General features: G+C 43.3%; 2 protein-coding genes across 12 annotated transcripts in view; one reads left to right on the forward strand and one right to left on the reverse strand.

Moving 5' to 3' along the window:
• Positions 1–20,066, forward strand: part of LOC132980801 (serine/threonine-protein kinase BRSK2-like) — a 575,981-nt gene that overhangs the window by 163,959 nt on the left and 391,956 nt on the right. The window lies entirely within an intron of this gene.
• On the reverse strand, positions 776–16,112 carry si:ch211-71n6.4 (para-nitrobenzyl esterase). The gene is made up of 10 exons (XM_061047798.1): positions 16,017–16,112; positions 14,580–14,853; positions 12,869–13,289; positions 11,540–11,647; positions 11,096–11,292; positions 6,008–6,207; positions 5,867–5,925; positions 4,676–4,843; positions 3,768–3,995; positions 776–3,073 (listed from the first exon to the last, which is right to left on the reverse strand). Exons 2-10 carry the CDS (start codon positions 14,844–14,846, stop codon positions 2,931–2,933), a joined length of 1,791 nt encoding a protein of 596 aa, XP_060903781.1. The 5' UTR covers positions 14,847–14,853; positions 16,017–16,112; the 3' UTR covers positions 776–2,930.

Below are 20,066 nucleotides of genomic sequence, written 5' to 3' on the forward strand. Positions count from 1 at the left end.
GACTGTTTAATCAGACTCTTTAACAGCATCACCACCTCATGACTCATTTCAATAATGCTACACACTGTGTGTGTTTTTTTAAGAACAAAACCTTTTTTGTAGTTCTTTTGTAGTTACTGTGTAACTTTACATTATTGTATTTTTTTATTTAACTGAATGTAAATATGTTTGATTTGATTTTAACTTCTATTTTTATTTTTAATAATTATATTCCTGTTTTCTTGAGCTACTGTAATGCACAAATTTCCCCCACGGGGGATCAATAAAGTTTATCTTTATCTGTATCTTCCTGACGTTGTCTCCTCCTCGCTACGTCCTCTCGTGTTGTTCTTACTCTCTGATGTTCATCACTTTTTTCACATAAAAGTGTCTGAAAAACAAATTGTTTTAAGATTCAAGATTTTATTTGTCACATGCTCATACAGATGTGCAGTGAAATGTAAAAAAGGTTTTTGGTTTTTGTTTGTAAGTGTTGTTGTTTTTGCTTGTTTTACTGTGCTTGTCATCTCGACGGCGTTGGAAATGAGGGAAACCTCGGTGTTGTTTCGAGAGTAAATAAAGATGAAGATGAATGAGTTAATTTGGGACCTTCATTACGCTTTAATGCTGACAGTCCTCACATATCCATTTACATGGAGATAGGATTACTTTTTTAAAAAACTGTAAGAAAAATGTTTTTTTTTTGCATCAAAGTAAATCCTAAAGTTTTCCTGAAAAGACACAGCACATTAAAACATTTACTTTAATTAGAATCAAAATGAAACACACATCATCATCAAGTGGTTTTGATTTATTGGGCTTATAAAAAGTAATCAAATCGAGCAGGATGCGTCAGAAAAGAATCGCTGTTAGCTAACGATAGAGAAATAAAAATCAAGCTTACAGTGAGGTTACAGTCAACAACATGAACACGGCAAAACTGAGCGTGACAAAGTTTGGCAAAATCGTTTCAACAAAAAGCTTCAACACATCGAGAATAAAAATGTAAAAAAAAAAAAACACATCATACGATGAAATCTACGAGAAATCAAAAGTGTTCACAGGAAAGTGCAAAAGTGTCGAGCGTGAGTGCAAAGAGCAGACTTCACAGGTTTACGTCACAAACACAAACGTCATCATCCCGCTGTGATGACTCTTTTTTTTTTTTAAACGTCACTTCATCATTTCCCTGAATTTAAAATGTCCGTCGACGTCTTTTTGGCACCGAACGTTTGTGAATCAGGAAGGAGTGAAAACCTGCTCGTTTATCTGATACTTTGTAAAATCCCTCATTTCATCCTCTGCCTGAAACAGTTAGTTTCAAACGCTGTCTCTTTAAGCCCCGCCCCCTCCCCACCTGCACACTTTCCTCTGATTGGCTCTCTGGAGATCCCCCAAGCCCCCCAGGAAGTGCGCCGACCGTAGAAGCTTGTTTTACATAGTGGCCGAACCCGGTATTGCAGCGTCACATGATGCTATCGGCCCAAAAAGACTTTTCCCCTTATATTGCTAAAGAGCTTACACTGACGTTTATAAATCAGCTGATACGTTTTGTTTTTAAAGGTCCATCATCTTCCCCAAACGAACGCTTAAATAAACCCTTTTTAAAATCATCAGGTGCTCAAAGCTGTAAAATGAAATCAAAGCCGAATTTTGTCGACATAATGAACGCAGGTCCAACTTCAAGTGCTGCTGGGAAATCAGAGACGTATTCAGTGACCTCTGTGGTGACGTCATGACATTGCTCTTTTGCCGCCCTTGCCCGTGGAAAAGCAAACCTGTTCTTATAGAATGGATTCTACAAGACATGGCCGAACGCTGCAGGGCTGCCAGGAGACGGCTGCTGTCCAGTGCTGGGAGAAGAGAAGCCGTCTGGTGAAATTCTTACACTGCCTGATGTGCAGAACAAGTCGTCTAGCGCCCTCTGCAGACTCACCCTGGGATTACTCCAACATAAGTTTACTTCCTGATCTGAAACTCCGCCCACGTTTAGCCTGAGCATCCAGCACGGTGACACTGCATGAGAGTTTTTAAACGAAGTCTGCAGCAGAGCAGAGAGTGTTGAACATTTCTGGTTCATGAAACATCTTGCTTTCACTACGCGCTCTCTCTCTCTGCAGGGATCTTTTGTTCATTCATCAATCTGAGAAGAAGCACTTACAGTAAATGGACTTTGATTTGCCCCCACAAGGTTACACTTCAATTACAGCGTATTTGTCGCTCAATCACACTTCAGTTACCATTCACCATTCGTCACTCTTCACGCCGACCTCCTATAAAAATACAGTTTCTTCTACTCTTGATTGCTCAGTCGAACACTTTGCTCTACATGTCGCCCTTCAACATCCTGCAGTCTGAACTAATTCCCAGTTTGAGGCTCAGTCACTGCTGCGCTGTGAAGCCAGAAACCTCCAGCTCCTTAAAGGGACAGTACACCTTAACTCACAGAAGACTTCACACCTCTGTAGGGAAACCAAACACACACACACACTGATGGTTTATGTTTCTGCAAAGTGTCAGCAGTGAGGTTCACTTTCATCTTTTTGGCAACATTTGAAGACTTAATAATTCTGTTAAAAAACATTCAAGTCCATGAAGTCCTGCAACATAAAAATAAAGCTATGATGAAATCCTACGCTCCCCTCTGACGTGTTTTGGAAGCCACAGTCCGTCCCCTCGGCTCGAGCTGGGAGTGACAAAGCGGTGATTTAAAGCGTGATGAATATAAAATAAGTATTTAAATGATTGATGGTTTTAAACGTTTTAAAAACAGTAGCTGAGTCTGTAATGACTTGGGCTGGGCTCCTTTATTTTGTGCCTCTAGGACTTCTGTTTTGGTTGCCGTGGTAACAAAAGCAGGTGTTGATATAGTTTGATTTTTATGAGTATCATATCAAAGTGGTATCATGAAAACCCTAACGTGGATCAAAGTGTTCACATGAAGGCTGTGGTCAGTTTATCCAGGCGTAGGCGTACAGACCGTTCTCCTTCCACAGCCGACACCGAGCATCAGAGTAGTTCTGCACCACCGACAGGCTGTCCGTCAGGAGGGCAGTGGCGCCCGGGTACTCCGGCCACTCGTCCGCCATCTTACCTGGAAGACAGAGAAGAGGCGTCATCGCTCATAAGTCGCAGCCACAGACTTGTTAAAAGTGGACGCAGCCGCTAAGTTTTCAAAAATGGAGAAAAGGCTGCGGTGTCTAAAAACCTGCATTCTTTCTGATGGCCAGCAGGGGGCGACGGCTCTGGTTGTAAAACTAGATCAGATGTCATAAACATAAACATATTTAACGAGCCTGGTCCACACTTAGAGATTTTAAAATAACACAGATCTTGGAAAAATGTGAGAAACTCCAAACACGACGACAAATAATGATGCACAAGGCAGCGTGACCACCTCGCCAGAGAAGCGCTGACTGTGCGCCCCGGGCGTGTTTGCATGAAGCGCTGAGAAGAAAAGCGCTGCTTTGATCTCAAATATGAAACATGCAGCAAAAAGTAACGGAGCGGTGTCGCTCATACAGCGGCCATTTTCAAAAGACTGTTGTCATAGAGACAGGACGGACGTGCAGCGCTTTTCTACTCAGAGCACAAACGCTTCATCCGATGGCGTCAGAGCGCTCAGTCAGCGCTTTTCTGAAAGGTGTACACGGGGTCACGCCCTCACCCAACCCTCAAACAGGGTCACTTTTGTTTCCAGATTACCAACACGGCGCTTCAAAAAGCCCGCCACAAACAGTGAGTGACACTATCGCTAACACACACCACGAGACCGGAGGCGCCCTCACCTGTTTTGGCGAAGTTGACGAGGTGGCGTGTGATCAGGTCCTGGAATCTTTTGTCTCCGTCAGAGAGCGGTTTCCCCAAGGCGACCTCCAGCCCTCCGAAGAACGCCACGATGTCCAGACAGTGGAAGGAGAAGCGGCTGGGGAACTTCAGCAGGTCGCCGGACGTGTTGACGGGTCCTGACGGCGTGTAGGTCACCACGTATCGATACACGGGGCTGTCGAGGGCCGCTGCAAAAAAAAAAACAACTGAGATTTTAACTGAGCTTGGAACATTTCTCAGTGAGCGTGGATACCGCTGCTGTTTTCAAAGAAGAACATAAAACATCAGCAGCCTTTTCTGCAGCTTTGTTGAATTTACTGAACGTCTGAGTCATGCTGTTTGAGAAGAGTTATTTATTATTCAGTAAACAGAACATTTGGATATTTTTTTCCTGGTAATGATATTCGTCATTCATGCATCATCATCCCCGATTGGCCGTTTTTCTGCAACAGAATAAAAAACTGCCGGCGTCAAAAAAAAAAAAAAAAAGCCAATGAAGCATGAAGTAAAAATCACCCAGGATGCCCTGCAGTTTCCTCTCTCTGCAGCTAAATGTCAGTTCACTCAGAGCTTCACCGCTGAGTGAGCGTAACAGGCCCCACAGGCACAAAACCAACATGAAGCACAAATAAACTGCAGAGCAAACGCACGGAGGAGACGGCCCAGAGACTTTCTGTTGGGAGAAAAAAACTCATAACCAACTCTGGTGCTCTGATACGAGGATGCACCGCATGGAGGCAGCGAAGAACTTTTAGCTGTTTAACATTTTACAACACGAGTTCTGCTTTACTGAAGCCCTGAAATAATCACCTTCACATGCATTTAAGGAGACGAGCAGCAGGTATGAAGGAGTGTTTCTGGTGTTTACCTGCAGCCCTCCAGGCCAGGTGGTTGTTGGGACAGGTGGTCCTGATGTCGGACGCCATGGTGGTGTAGGCCCTCTCCGGACAGCGGTCTGTGGTGGGGCAAATGTCGGAGCTCGGGTACAGCTCCAACGCGTCTTTGGCGAGACCCTCAGAGAAGGTTTTAAGTTTCTCTGTGTGCAGCAGAGAGGTGTGACTTTAAAATACAGGGATATCAAACCTTCACATTATGTTCAGAGGTCACTAAAAACAAACAAAAAGTTTCTGAATTGCTCCAGTAGATCACTTAAAGCAACAGTAGGGAAACAGGCTGTAATGGCCGCGATCTAATCCTCGAGTCTGATTAAATTACCTGAACAAAAAGTGCTCGTTCAAGGCCCCGTGTCCACCTACAGTTTTTTTCTGGGTATGAAGCGTTTGTGCGCTGAGGAGAAAAGCGCTGCACGTCCGTCTCTGTCTCTATGACAACAGACACTTTTTACTGCATGTTTAATATCTGAGCTTGTTTATTTCCTGATCAGACACGGAGCGAGGAGGACGTGGGTACAAGACCCGATCGGTGGGAGGCAAAACTACGGGGAACATCATACATTTGGAAAAGAGCGCCCGGTGACGTCAACAGCGCCTTTCTGAGAAGCTGAAAGATTTCCAACTTGAGCAACACTCGGAGCGGCCGCACAAAAAAGGCTGAACGCTCGGAATAAAAAATGCTAGGTGGACACAGGGCCTTAGTCACAGATTAATAATCTAAGTGTCTGAAGACGTTAAAGAAATGATCCCTATGAAGAGATCTCGTGAAATATCAAGCTGCTTGGGGCGCTGGTGGTGCAGTGGTTAGTACGCGCACCCCACGGATGGAGGCTGTCGTCCTCAAAGCGGGCGGCCCAGGTTCATTCCACACTCTCTCTCTCCCTGATTTCCAAATCTATCCTCTATCCTATCTCTACAATAAAGCTCAAGATGCTTTTTATTTACCTAAACATCTGTCTCTTCAAAGATTCCTCTGACAAACACACTAATTCTACCTAAAGAGCACAATTGTTGGATGATTGTTTTTGGTTTATACTCTGGGATGACGTCCTTGACAATTGAGAGATAAAAACATGAAATGCTTTTAAAGATTCTTCTTGACTTTAGTGCCATTATCCAGCTCTGAACCACCCCCACACTCCTTATGTTCCCTCAGCAGCTTTTACCTGTCACAAACCACTGGTAGTCCCCCCAGGTCCACGTGGACATGTTTAGAGCCGGAGGGCTGCAGAAAGGAAACACAGAACCCTGAGTACAGTCTGACAGGAGCAGCTGACTGTGTTTCACCTGAACAGTTGAGCTCTCACCTGAAGTCTGTCTCCTGCTCCGTCGTCCCGATTAGAAAGGGAACGTCGCTGTAAACTCCTTTATTCTCCCAAACCTCGAAAGACGGAGCCTCCAGTACGTATCCGTCCACCACAGCGATGGGGCCGAAAGAGCTTCCTCTGATGGGGAGGTCCGCCGTCCCGTCTCCGGCCCAGAACGGGTACTCATCCCACGGGATGGCCTGGAGAGAAACTCTTATTTTTAGACTCAAATGTTAGAGATGTGTTATCAAAGGTTTAGGAAGGCCAAATAGCATTTATGTTAAGAGTCTAATGAGGCGGTAGCATCCTTAACGTTTGGGAAAGCTGAATCAGGTAACACACAAAAAAAAACACTTAAAGGAAGAATGTTCCACATAAATATATCATAAATCCAGTCTATCCTGTGTAAATGTGTCTCTGAGTCATGACTGTCTACAATGAGGGAGAAGCTCGAGTCCCGCTGGCTGTGTTGTTGTCAGAGCCGTGTTTACATGGACGGGACGGCCGGCTCCTCCCCTTGTGCATAAAAGCTGTTTTAGTCAAGAACTAGAGAGAAGAAGAACATACTCACTGATTATTTGGATGTTAGTAAGAGTTTTTAGATCACGCTCATTCTGTGTCTGTTTATGTAGCTAACTAAAGAGCGCTAACATTAGCATGCTAACACAACAATGCAGGACACAGGTGATTGCAGCTCGAACAAAGGACAGTTATGTCCGCTGCTTGCGCTTGATTAAATGGTGCGAACGTGAGGGGAGGGGGGTTGGAGGTGTTTGTTTTGGTTTTATTCTGGCGCTCAAGAGCGACATCTTCTGGATCAAAAAGTCGCACATTCTTCTCTTCATCTGCAAAAATCATCAAAATAATGAAAGACAAATAAGTTAACCAAAAAAACTCTAATCTGATAATAGGGCAAGTGTGTGTGTGTGTTTGTGAGAGTGTGTGTGTGTGTGTGTGTGTGTGTGTGAGTGTGAGTGTGTGTGTGTGTGTGTGAGAGAGTATGTGTGTGTTTGTGAGTGTGTGTGTGTGTGTGTAAGTTAGTGTGTGTAAGTTAGTGTGTGTGTGTGTGTGTGTAAGTTAGTGTGTGTGTGTGTGTGTGTGTGTGTGTGTGTGTGTGTGTGTGTGTAAGTTAGTGTGTGTGTGTGTGTGTTTGTAAGTTAGTGTGTGTGTGTGTGTGTGTGTGTAAGTTAGTGTGTGTGTGTGTGTGTGTAAGTTAGTGTGTGTGTGTGTGTGTTTGTAAGTTAGTGTGTGTGTGTGTGTGTGTAAGTTAGTGTGTGTGTTTGTAAGTTAGTGTGTGTGTGTGTGTGTAAGTTAGTGTGTGTGTGTGTGTGTTTGTAAGTTAGTGTGTGTAAGTTAGTGTGTGTGTGTGTGTGTGTGTGTGTGTGTGTGTGTGTGTAAGTTAGTGTGTGTGTGTGTGTGTGTGTGTGTGTGTGTGTGTGTAAGTTAGTGTGTGTGTGTGTGTGTGTGTGTGTGTGTGTGTGTGTGTAAGTTAGTGTGTGTGTGTGTGTGTTTGTAAGTTAGTGTGTGTAAGTTAGTGTGTGTGTGTGTGTGTGTAAGTTAGTGTGTGTGTGTGTGTGTAAGTTAGTGTGTGTGTGTGTGTGTGTGTGTGTGTGTGTAAGTTAGTGTGTGTGTGTGTGTGTGTGTGTGTAAGTTAGTGTGTGTGTGTGTGTAAGTTAGTGTGTGTGAGTTAGTGTATGTAAGTTAGTGTGTGTGTGTGTGTGTAAGTTAGTGTGTGTGTGTGTGTGTAAGTTAGTGTGTGTGTGTGTGTGTGTGTGTGTGTGTGTGTGTGTAAGTTAGTGTGTGTAAGTTAGTGTGTGTAAGTTAGTGTGTGTGTGTAAGTTAGTGTGTGTAAGTTAGTGTGTGTGTGTGTGTGTGTGTGTGTGTGTGTGTGTGTGTGTGTGTGTGTGTGTGTGTGTGTGTGATAATAATTAAATGACAATAAAAAAGAGTGGATAAAAGAATGACAATGTTAAATCAATAATCAAGAGGATGGAGGGGGGTCGGGGGGGAACGAGGGAGGAGAAAAATGTCAATAAATGAATAAAAATCAAAATACAGGTTGTGAGTAAATATAAAGATGAATCTTTATCGTCTTTGTTCTCGTCTGTTGATGACTTGTTACAGATGATGTGTTTTGTCTAGACGGTTTTGTTGCTGTTGGCGAGAGAACAGCCTTTAAAAGAAACTTTTTATGTTTTATTTTATAAAGACGAGATAAAAAGAGAGTCAGGAAGGACAAACAGCAGCGTGACGGAGCATCTTTTACACCCTGCATGTTTTCTACTCTTTTTAATCGTTCTCATGGTTTTGAAGGATTTTGGATTAAATCGCAAAAATCCACAGAAAACAAACAAGTTCAATAACTAACTAAAATACAGAGCTGTATACGTCAACTTTAAAGGAGATCTATTATCCCCTCTTTCACCATTAATGATGTCACTATGGGACACCTGTTGAGGATGTTCACTCGTTGTGAGATTTGTAGCTCAAAAACCTCCATATTTATGTGATACTGGCATCAGTAAAATCCCTCATTTCAGCCTCTGCCAGAAACGCTTCCACTCTCCTCTGATTGGCCAGCTCTGTTTGCAGTCGCAGGGAAATTTGAGAGAGAGCTTCCTGGTGGGCGTGTCCGACAACTTTGCTCCATGCTCCGCTCTGATATGTCGACAGAATCTGACATCAGGTTCAGACCAAGTCTCCAGGGATTACGCCAACAAATGAGTATCTTCAGTTTAAAAAAAACTTCAGAGAGGTTTAGAGCGGATATCCAACATCGTGACATTAAATGTATTTATTTAAATCTGGATCAGCAGAATAGATCTCCTTTAATTTGAAATCTGAAAAAAAAAAAAAAATAAATACATTTAATTTGTATTTCCTAAATTTCTCTCTCTTGACTAAAAGCAGGGTTGGTCATTTAAACCAACCCTAAAGATCTAAAACTAGCATGATTTTGAAAGTAGCATTCCCTCAGTGCTCCATCTACGCCCCCCCCCCCCCCCCCCCTCTGTGCTCCCTCTAAAGCCCCGCCCCCTCACTTACATGCACGAGCGCCGTTGCTCCAGAAGTGGACGTCAGCTCATCTCTTGCATTGTGTAGAAACTACGTCGTCTCATGTCTCATTCAGCAGTAAGTAAACTCTCAGTATAAACTCCTAAAGTCATCTGTGACGCGCTTTGAGTGTGAGCTAGAGCACGCAAGAGGTAGAGAGCGAGCAGGGAGACAGGGAGGCGTGTGATTGGTTCATCAGATTGGTACCTCGTGGCAGACATTGGTCGAAGTTTTTACAGGCTTACAAACTGATACAGATGACGGATTTTCTTTGTTCTTTTTTCAGAGAACATGAGTTATTAATTTCTGTCAGGACCTAAAGACAATTTCAACCAAAATCTTAAAAAGTGGATCTGGAGGAAATTACCAACCCTGCCTTTAAAGTATTAACGAACATCCACTTCATATTGAAGAGGCAAAAGACATTACCCGAAAATGAACTATCACAGTTTCATGAACTTCCTCTTGGCCCATTTTTATGGAGCAGATAGGGAAAAAAATCAGCCCAGTAATCAACAAAAATTGTGCAAAATAAGGTTGATAAAAACATTGCAATGCTGAATAAGATATTCAGACAAACTGTGGGCGTCGTCCTGAGTGACAGCTGCAGAAATGTTAAGTGACATTTAAAAAAAAAAAAACGAGCAGTCCTATACTTTGCGATGACTGCTGCACTTATAAAAGTTCAGATTTTAACAACCTTTAAATACATTATTCATGGTTCATCCGGAGCTCCTGGGGAGACGTGTTGAATTTGACTCTGCAGAGGATTTTTTATCTCATAAATCGAAATGGGCTCTCCGAGTGAAGGTGTGGAGTTACAGCTGCAGATATCAGCCTGAAAATCTTTCTGTGAAGTCGAGAGTGTCGTTTCCTTCATGAAGCGTCACATTAAAACGTTAAAATGAGACACATTCAGGAGCTTCAGTACCTGAGTGTGACATTATGATCCAACGAGGGGGGAAAGCAATTAAAACAAAAGTATTTAAATGTCTCACTTTGTCGGATAGTTGAGCCGCGAGTCACATTTTTTAGGAATGCCTCAAATATTAACGGGGACATTAAAGAGAATAACGACTGCACTGGATAGTTTGTGTTATTAGATTTCTTTAAACTGCACAGAAATGATCCTCTGGCTGCTCAGAACGACTCCTAAACTCACGCCGTGGTGAGAGCACTGTGAGAGAATCTTTAGAAAAGTAGAAGAAATCTGAGAGACAAACTTCAGAAATTGAATATACCACAAACTTAAGAGAAAGTTGGAGAGGAAAAAACAGACTTGAGAAGAATTTTGAGGAAAATTCAGAGAAACTTGAGAAACCTTAAAAGAAAACACAGTAAGGCCTGGAGAAAAACTGAAGAAGAAGTTAAGATAAACGAGAACCTTGAAAGAATCTTAAAGGAGAAATATGTAACTCTGACACCTAGTGTTTAAAGTGGGTACTGCAGTCCAAATTCAAAACATTAGAGAGAGCTGTCTCCCCCCGTCCCCTCCTCGTTTATCTTGTATGTAGTGGCTGATATTATAAAGTGACCTTACTACATGACAGACATTAAGGAAACATGCTATGTTGAAGTGCTGGCTTCTCTGACAACAATGCAGCAGTCAGTATGTCCTCCTTCTAACTTTAGATTCTGGTCCTGAATGCTCTGGATTTGTTTGGACCAGAGAAGGTAGGCGGTTTTAAGACACCCCCAACACGGCCGTTTTGGACGCCCCTTGGTTTGCCAGACAGCTCTCTACAATGTTTTGAATTTAGACTGCAGTACCCATTTTAAACACCAGGTGTCAGAGTTACATACTGCTCCTTTAAAGAAAGTTGGAATAAACTTGAAGTAGAAACCCTGAAATAAGGTTGAGAGAAATGTGAGAGCAATTTAAGAGAAATTAGGGCAAATAATACAATAAAGTTAAGGTAGAACATTTAAAGAAACTTCAGAAACACTCGAGATAAACACCGGAGAGACTGAAGGCAAACACTATGAGAAGCCAAAAAGAAACTTAAGAGATCTTAAAGAGAAAATGTTTGGTACCTGCAGGATCTTTCTGACGGACAGACGTCTGAGGCAGGTCCGGTCTCTGCAGCCCGTCTTCCTCAGAAACACCAGGTTGTCAGACTCGGCTTGTTCCAGCGTCACGTTGGTGACGTAAGAACCGCTCATGTCCACCGCAGCGTGGAAAAGACCCTTTGCCAGCGGTGACAACATCAGGACCTTCACTGAAGTCCCGCCTGCAGCCGGATCAGAGCGGGTGAAACATTTAACCACACTTTCTCTTTTTCTTTGAATAGCAGATATCTAAGCTGCTCCGTACATGTGTGTGGTGGTGACTGTGTCTGCAGAGACCCTGTCCTCTGACTGGATTTTACTGTTCTGCTTTGTTCTGGTTGACTCGGGACGTTTCTGGGCGGAGCTGGTGTGTTTCCTCCAGCCAATGAGAGAGCAGCAGGTGAGTTTAGGAGTGGATACAATTCATACCTGAGCTCTGTCCAACTATGGTGACCCTCCCCGGATCTCCTCCGAACACATGGACGTTCCTCTGGACCCACTTCAGGGCGGCGATCTGGTCCATGAAGCCGTAGTTCCCTGTTGAAAACAAGCGGAGCAGAGGCGTCAATTATCAACAAGAACCCGCTTCCACATGACCTTGTTTCTCTCGTGTCCCATTTCCTCCGTAAGAAACCAAACCAGCTCCTGGCAGCTTGAACTAAATTTAACTCTTGTCAAGCCGAGGGAGCGAGGAAGTGGGCCGCGGAAATCAGGCGGGTTCAGAATAAGAAATGCGTCTCCGGGAGCGGGAAGAGGCCTCACGTGTCCTGTGCAATCACGCCATAATGTCATCATGCAAACTCTCTGATTTAACAGGTCACATCGCACATGAAGGTCACAGGGAGGCGTTTTCATTATTATGTAACAGGAATTACACAGACCTGCATCACAACACACTCATTTTAGTGTGAAGATGCAAACATTGACACAGAGGAGGAGCTCAGACATCAGCTCCATTCCTCCGAACTGCATCACATTCATTAAGTATTCACATCTTAACGGAGAGGTAAAGACTTCTCTGTGATCAATCAGAGAGGAAGCACAAAGCAAACAACATCAATATTTGAACAGTCTGCTTAAGTGGTAAATAGTTTGGTAGAAAATGGACACAGTGCCCATTATAACTTCTTTAAGGCTGCAACAGAAGCCGTTAAAAGCCTTCAAAGTCTGCACAACAGCTTTGTTTTTATTTCATGTCTCAACGCCAATGACAAATTGACAAATTGACAAATTAAAGGAGCAGTATGTAATTATGACACCTAGTGTTTAAAATGGGTACTGCAGTCTAAATTCTAAACATTGTAGAGAGCTGTCTCCCCCCCTCCTCTCTAGAGTCGATGCTCACTCAGGTCGCCATGTGGTGGACACTGAAGCTTCAGTGTTTATCCAGCTCTGCATCGGTCTGTAAACCTTTCTGTGTTCTAACCTCTCTCCATTTTTCAAAAGCATCTCCAACATTGATCCTAGTTTGAGCACGTTTCTGCTCGTGGAGCTTATTAGAAACATGCAGAGGCTTTTTAAGTCGGGTACAATCACTTCTATCTGAACCACTTCTCTGGCCCGCTTCCATCTCTGCAACACCTGTTGACCTGATAACTGCTCTCATATCTGGCAAACCGAGGGGCGTCCAAAACGGCCGTGTGGGGGGAGCCTTAAAAGCGCCTACAAACAAATCCAGAGCATTCAGGACAGCCACAGGCAGCACAATTATTGGAAATAAACGTGTGAGTTTCCTCTCAGTTTGTGTCTCAGACTGACCTGAGGTGTTTTTCGGGGAACCTTCTCTCAGGATCTCCAAAGCGAGGAACCCGAAGGCGTTGAGTCTGTAGTTAAAGCTGACGTAAACCATCCCCGTGTCCGCAGCGAGCTTCTCAGTGGGCGAGTACAACGGCTCTCCTCCACTGAGCGCCATCAGCGATCCTCCGTGGATCCACACCACGACAGGCAGCTTGGCGTCCGGCTGCAGCGAAGGCGTCCACACATTGATGAAGAGGCAGTCCTCCTGGCCCGTCGACTTCCCCGCGCTCGACATCGGAATCACCTGAGCGCACACACTGCGGAATCGGCCCGCGTCCGTCACCCCGCTCCTGCACACCGGATCAGCCGGCGGGGCCCAACGCAGGTCACCGACAGGCGGGGAGGCGTAGGGCATTCCCTTAAAGGAGAACGCTCCATTTTTCTGCAGCGAAAGATTGAAACAGTTACAACAAATAAGCAGCAGATCATTTCTCATCTTGTTGCTCGTCCTCGTTGATTTAGGCATTTCAATGAAATTAAAAATGTGGTATTTATCTGTTGATAAAGTAGATACGGATGTGTTACCTCCTCAGTTTTCCTGCTCCATACCGAGGGAAACATTGGAAGGTTTAACTACTCGTGTCAAAGACTGCAAAGTGATTCAATCCCAAGTGAAATAAAACCAGTTTGCTGTGTTGTTGTGTTTATGTGTGAAACATGTTTTTTATTTATTATTACCCTTAAAGAAAAACTCCCGAGGGAAAAGAACTACAACCAGAGTCAGTAATGGAGGATCTGACTGTTAAAGTGAATCTGTAAAGATTTCCTCCTCCAGACGGCAGCCCGTGTTATTTCAAAACCACGTCCATTTTGCTGTTATTTCTGCAAAACATGCACTTAAATATTTAAACCTCTGCGGTCTTTGGGGGGAAATGAAAGCACAGCGGGGCGAAAATGAGGAATAACGTTGAGTTTAGATGATTTAAACATTTGTTTTTGTTTTTTACAAGCCTGAACCTCCATGGCTGAACAAAAAGTTTAATTAGGGCCTGTGTTCACCTGGAGCGACAACTTCTATGCCTCTGGTCACTTCCTGTCAGCACCTGTGCATCCAATCAGACTTAAAGCTGTTTGTTCTCACTTCCTGACGTTGTCTCCTCCTCTCTACATCCTTTGCTTGTGTCGTTCTTACTCTCTGACGTTTGTCCCTTTGGATAAAAGCGTCTGATAAATAAATACATTTTAGAATTATAGAAAATGCTTTTTTCAATTGTACCCAATGAGGAGAGAGCGCTGCAGCGGACGGCCGCATGGAGAAAATGTGCAGGGTAATCTTTTCCAAGCACTCCGACCGCTTCTAGTTCAAAGTCTGTCAACCCTTCAGAAGGGTGCTGTTGCTGTCACTGGCGCCCTCTTCAACCAGCCAAACAAAAAGCCCTGTATTTAGCCCTGTGTTACGGATCGTGTCGTGTACCCACATCCTCCCTGCTCCGAGTGGGATCGTGACAGCCGAGCGTTTGCTGCTGTGGAGCGGCCTGCCTGAAGATCTCAGACCAGCGACCTCAGTGAGTCTAACTTTGTTCTCTTTGTCTTTTTGTTTTTTTGGACGTTACATTTTTCTTTATGTTTGGTAAAGCACTTTGTAACCTTTTTTTTTATTTTTTTTTTTACAAGTGCTTTATAGATAAACGGCTGAGTCGATGGGCTACAGACCCTTGGATTTCAAACTCACATGTCTTCCTCTGAACTCTCCGCAGTCCGTGGTCACCTGTGCGAGGCCGGGCGGCAGCGTCTGGGCCACGTAGCCCAGGTAGGCGGCGAGCGAGAGCAGAGCGAGCACGCCGACACAGATGAGGACGATGCAGCGTCTGGAGAGCACCAGCAGAGGGTTGATGTAGTGTCTGTGACGCACGTACTGCACCTCCTCCTCCTCGCCCTCCTCCTGCACCAGGTAGCGGTACTCGGTCCTCTCGGGGACCTCGAACACATCCTCATTCATCTTCGCTCTGAGACACAGACAGCAGGAAACACAGTGAACGGCTTTTTCTGAACAGACTTCTCCTTTGAACAATGTATCTAAAAGCTCTCAGACATTAAAGGAACGGCCTGTGTGTTTGTTTAAAGACTCGTGTTTATATTTCATAACCTCAGAGTCATAATTATGTTGTGCATACAAGTTATCATCACTTTGTGAGTTCATTATATCATAATACTATACAATATCATTATTTTTTTGCCAAGAGAATATGTTGTGAGCACTAGTTAGATGATGATAATGACGTTGTGTGTACAAGTTATTTTTAAAAGGCGTTTAAGTTTGCTGCCCCACAAGAAGAGCGGAAACTTCAGGAGCTGCTCTGATTGGAAGATTTTAAGAGGATGTTAAAGGACTTGGAGCCGGACACATCTGGCTGCAGATGTTCTCCCTGATGTGTTTGTGGACGATCTTGACAAACTTTTATTGTGTATTTTAATTTCTAATGCTGCCTGTCTAGTCCAGGACAATCTTGAAAAAGAGATTTTTAATCACAACGAGTTTCTTTCCTGGTTAAATAAAATAAAATAATCTTATGTGCACTAATGAATATTGAAAATATTGAATATTACAAGTTAATTAAACTACATATGATGTTACAAGCACAGGTGATCATCTAACTTGTGCTAACAAGTTTCATTTTTTTATTTTTTTTTTACCTTTTGGAACTTCTAGGGCTCCGTAGTTAAATAAAAAATTATAGTACTTTTAATTTAGTCGTTTTTTAAATAAATCAGGACCTTTAAATGTTTAAATATATATGATCCTCTCTGTATAGTTTGGAGGGGGCTGTTCACACCCACACACACAAAAGGAAAAAGAGAAATGTGGAACAATAGGCGGATATAACGGAAAGTGTCGTTAATCTGTTACATTTTTATAATGGTCGGTTTGTTGTCAGTCAGACGTCTCACGGTCAAATCTAAAGTTTTCACAGATAAACTATCAAATAAACCGGACTCAGTTCATTTTTCACTTTTTTAACTAAAAACATTCACGTCTCTTTACTTTATCACGCTTTTCCTGCTCTTCCCTTTTTTTAAAACTTCCTCTAACTCCACGAATCGTCTCCCGACAACCTGAGACACTTGAGATTAATCAATAATCTATAAAAACATCTTAAAAGACACTCACCATGTCCTGTAAACACACAAAAACACTGAAGGGAAAAACTACAAGAATCCAAAGTTGACGCATTTAGTTTACAGTGGGCGGAGTGCGCATGCGCTAATGGTTTTGTCTTTCATTTTTTTCTTTTTTTAAAGGGACAGTACACCGAGTCTGCCAGTGGTGAGTATCTGATTTAAAAACAACAACGGTTAAGACCACCACTGATAGGTGGTATTTTTTCACGTTATTACTTTGATTAGAAGGAAAACAATTCTTTCTAAAACAACAAATAACTTCAATTCATTTGTTGTTTGATTTGTATCCCCCGATTACTGAAGTGAGTAACACACTGCACAAAACATAATGATTTTTCAGTGATATTTATGGTCTTGGTCATGTCTAGGACTTCCCCCGCCTTGGTCTTGGTCTTGATTTAGTCTCATGACAACCTGCTTGGACATCGACTCTAGGGAAGAGGGGACGGGGGGGAGACAGCTCTCTCTAATGTTTTGAATTCAGACTGCAGTACCCATCTTAAACACTCTCTCTGTTATTTTAATGAATGATATAACATCTGAACGTGCCAAAGCTTTAAAAACAAAAAGGTGCTAAAAAAAAAGAGGTTATTAGAAGAGGAACGAGTCCATCAAAAATCGCAACAACAAAAAAAACCTCTTGCTGTCTAAATTGCACCGTTGACAAGCGTTTTGTCCAATCAAGAAAGTTCCCAATAGTGGTTGTTTAGGACTTTTATTCATTGCCATGGTAACACAATAGGTATCAATATTGTTAAATTTTTACTAGTGACGTTTGTGACAGCCCTAACACCAAGAATACTTTGTTTCTAATTTGAGATATTATTTTATTTAACACAATAACTGATCATTTATTTAGTTGGAAACTTTATGTGTATAACAGTTTGATAATTAACTACAAACCCTCTGCTCAGCACATCTGCTCCTTTCCCACAGCTCGCGGTGCTTTAACGTCTCATTTAACCGCAGAGAAATCAAACCTGGCCCGGCTCATTGCTCAATTATCTACCTTGACTCTGTCGTGTACCGCGATCAATGACCAGAATCCATAATGAGCAGTGAGACGTTAGAACGAGCTCTGTCACAAACAGATCTACAGAAAGCACATTAGCAGAATCCATCAGGGTCGATGCTGATGACGGCCTGCGTGCTCACAGTTAAATGTTTTCACTAATTGTTTGATCAGAGCGATGCATTGAGGCTCCGGAGGGGGCTGAGTTTCTGCCCCGTCAGCCATTTTACTCATCGATCTGCATCGCATGAGGAGAGACGCAGTGAGGGCTGTAAATATTTCACCACAAAGAGGAAGAATGGCTTCAGTTCTGCTGCTTCAGGGTCTTTTGTATCAGCAGAAAAAGTACAAAAAAGGGGTAGTTAGGGATCAGCAAGGGAGCATGCCTGTGTTTATTATAACACTGCAACAAAAATAGAAGTTATAGGCATCCAAAATCAAGTATGTTCTTGTTTCAAATGCAGCAAAATTCCATCCCACCGACTAAAATATAGGGGGTACTACGGGAATATGGGGTCCCTGACCAAAGTGAAGGCTGTGTTTGCAACCTCTGCAAAAAGTCAGACACATTCCCTGTGTGTTGGCCTTCTCTCTGCACACTCATTTGCACCCATAACACAGAAGGTGAGTAAGGATATCATTGTCTTCAGTCGAAAGACCCTGAGATCGGTCATCTATGATTCTCTCTCGCGGGGCGACGTAGGAGTTTTGGAGCCTCGACCTCAGATATTACCACAAGTGATCATCTTTCGTCTGGGATGGTCCAAAATCGTACACTCTGTACCTGCCTTAAAGGGGACGTATTATGAAAAAAATCCACTTTCACAGTGTTTGTGAACATATATCTGGGTAACCTGAGTGTCTACTGACCCACAAAATGTGAAATAAACCCATCCAGTCCTTTGTTTGTGGTCAGCATAAATCTTACAACACAGAGAAAAATGCTCTGTTTCAAATGTGCTCTCCTTGTGATGTCACAGTGGGATTCTGGGATTCCCTCCCCTCCCCTGGTATCTCCACCCATGGACTCCACCTCCAGCCTAGAACAAAACTTTTGCGTAGGTCCGCCATTTTTATTCTCTCTACAGAGGAGTGATGTCTACGTGGAAAACTCAGGGGGGGTCATTTCATTTAAAGAGACACACACACCAAAACGGAGCGTTCTGAGAGAGCTGGTTTATACAGGGTCACAAACCTCCTCTGGTGCTTGATTCATGTTATATTTTGACCAAAGCACAGCACAGATGTTTCATTTAGACCACAGGGGGACTGTTTGAAAATGTGGAGAAGGGGGATGATATGTCCTCTTTAAAAACATGAAGAAGCAAAAAAAGCTCAAACAGAAGCAAACAAACTCCATTGCCCAGGAGGGGGCGTCATTCTTTTAGAAATGCAAGCATGTGTGTAAGCAGAGGCCCTCAATGTAGTCCAACTTGTAAATGATCACTGGCACTAGAGGTCCAGGACAGCATTAGCCTGAGGTGTTTTATGCAGTTGTATATGTGTAATGTAAGTCTGTGAGCTTCTTCAGGCCTTGGACTGTGGAGTTTCCTGGCGTTAACAGCTTCATGGAGCCGCTGTTTCAACTTTACACAGTCATTCTTGTTGTACAAAAAAACTCCCCCATTTTCCGTGAACATTGTATTCATCAGCTGCAGCGTTTCCCTTCTCAGTGTTTTGAGAGGCAAAAATGAATGATCGGTTTCAGTTTCACCCTGCTGGATTTTATTAACACGCTCTCAGAATCTTGTTTACTCTCAGGGTGGAACATTCATCCGACGCCGCCAAGCCATCAGGCCAGAATTACACCGTGACTTATAAACGTGTGTGTGTGTGTGTGTGTGTGTGAGACTGTGTGTGTGGGCAACATCACATCTCAGAGAAAATGCAGCACGGTCATATTTAATTTTATTTCTCATTTTTTGCGTTGAATTTATCGAGTAATCTTGAGAGAATTGCAACTTTTTTCTTTTTCCAAACATTTTCTCCAAGATTCATTGGAGGGGAGAATATGAACTTGAGCTTCTAGACTTCTGACTACTCAAAGCGCTTTCACACCGCAGGTCACACGTACACACTCATACACTGATGGCTGCTGTGTAAAGTGACCATCAGAAGTAACTCATCCATTCACACACATTCATACACCAACAACAAAGCAGCAAAGGGAGCAACTTGGGGTTAAGTGTCTTGCTCAAGGACACATCAACATGTGGCTGCAGGAGCTGGGGATCGAACCCTGACCTTCCGGCTAGAAGACATCCGACTCTACCAACTGAGAAAAAGCACATATATATAGAGCATAACTTATCCCTATCACTGTAGGGAAACTTCTGATCAGCTGCCTCTTCAGTGTGCAGTGCACGACCAACGTCATCAAAATCAGTGTTTGTTACGACTCAAAAACCAGGTCTAAGTAAGTTTGAAACAAGCACTTCATTGGTTTTAATGGGGCTCAATTGCCCCATTTGAACATTTCCTGGATGTACTTATGAGTCATTTAGACCCTAACCCGTGGTTAAATATAGCAGAGTGTCCCTTTAACTCATTTCACACACTTCCTAACACTACATAAACACACCTTTCCTTTGTGTGTCACAATAACCACAGACATGCTTTTTGACTGACAGCTGGATCGGTGGGGGTGCAGAGCAGACACATCACACGGGCGTCTGTTTCATTCCACCTGAGGCCTAAATAAAAATACTTTCCTGCAACAGATCTTTCCACCCTGTCTGATGCAAACCGCTGAAATCACTGCGAAAATCTCACCAATGAACAAAAACAAACCACGGCGCTGACAGAGTCTTTCTATTTCTGTCTCCTGATACATGTGAGGCACAGCGCACAAATACAACAGAACCATCTGATTCATTAATTTGATTTTTTTTTTTTTTTTTTTTAGAGCCCGAAAACTCGCCTCTCGGCAGCTCCAGATGGATGAGTCAGTTCTCTGTGTGCCGGCTGGGAGGAGGACAACAAAGAGAAGACGGCTTGTTGATAAGTGACTCGACAGTCAGTGACATG

Source organism: Labrus mixtus, chromosome 1 (assembly GCF_963584025.1).
Source record: "Labrus mixtus chromosome 1, fLabMix1.1, whole genome shotgun sequence".
In the NCBI taxonomy this organism is placed as follows: domain Eukaryota; kingdom Metazoa; phylum Chordata; class Actinopteri; order Labriformes; family Labridae; genus Labrus; species Labrus mixtus.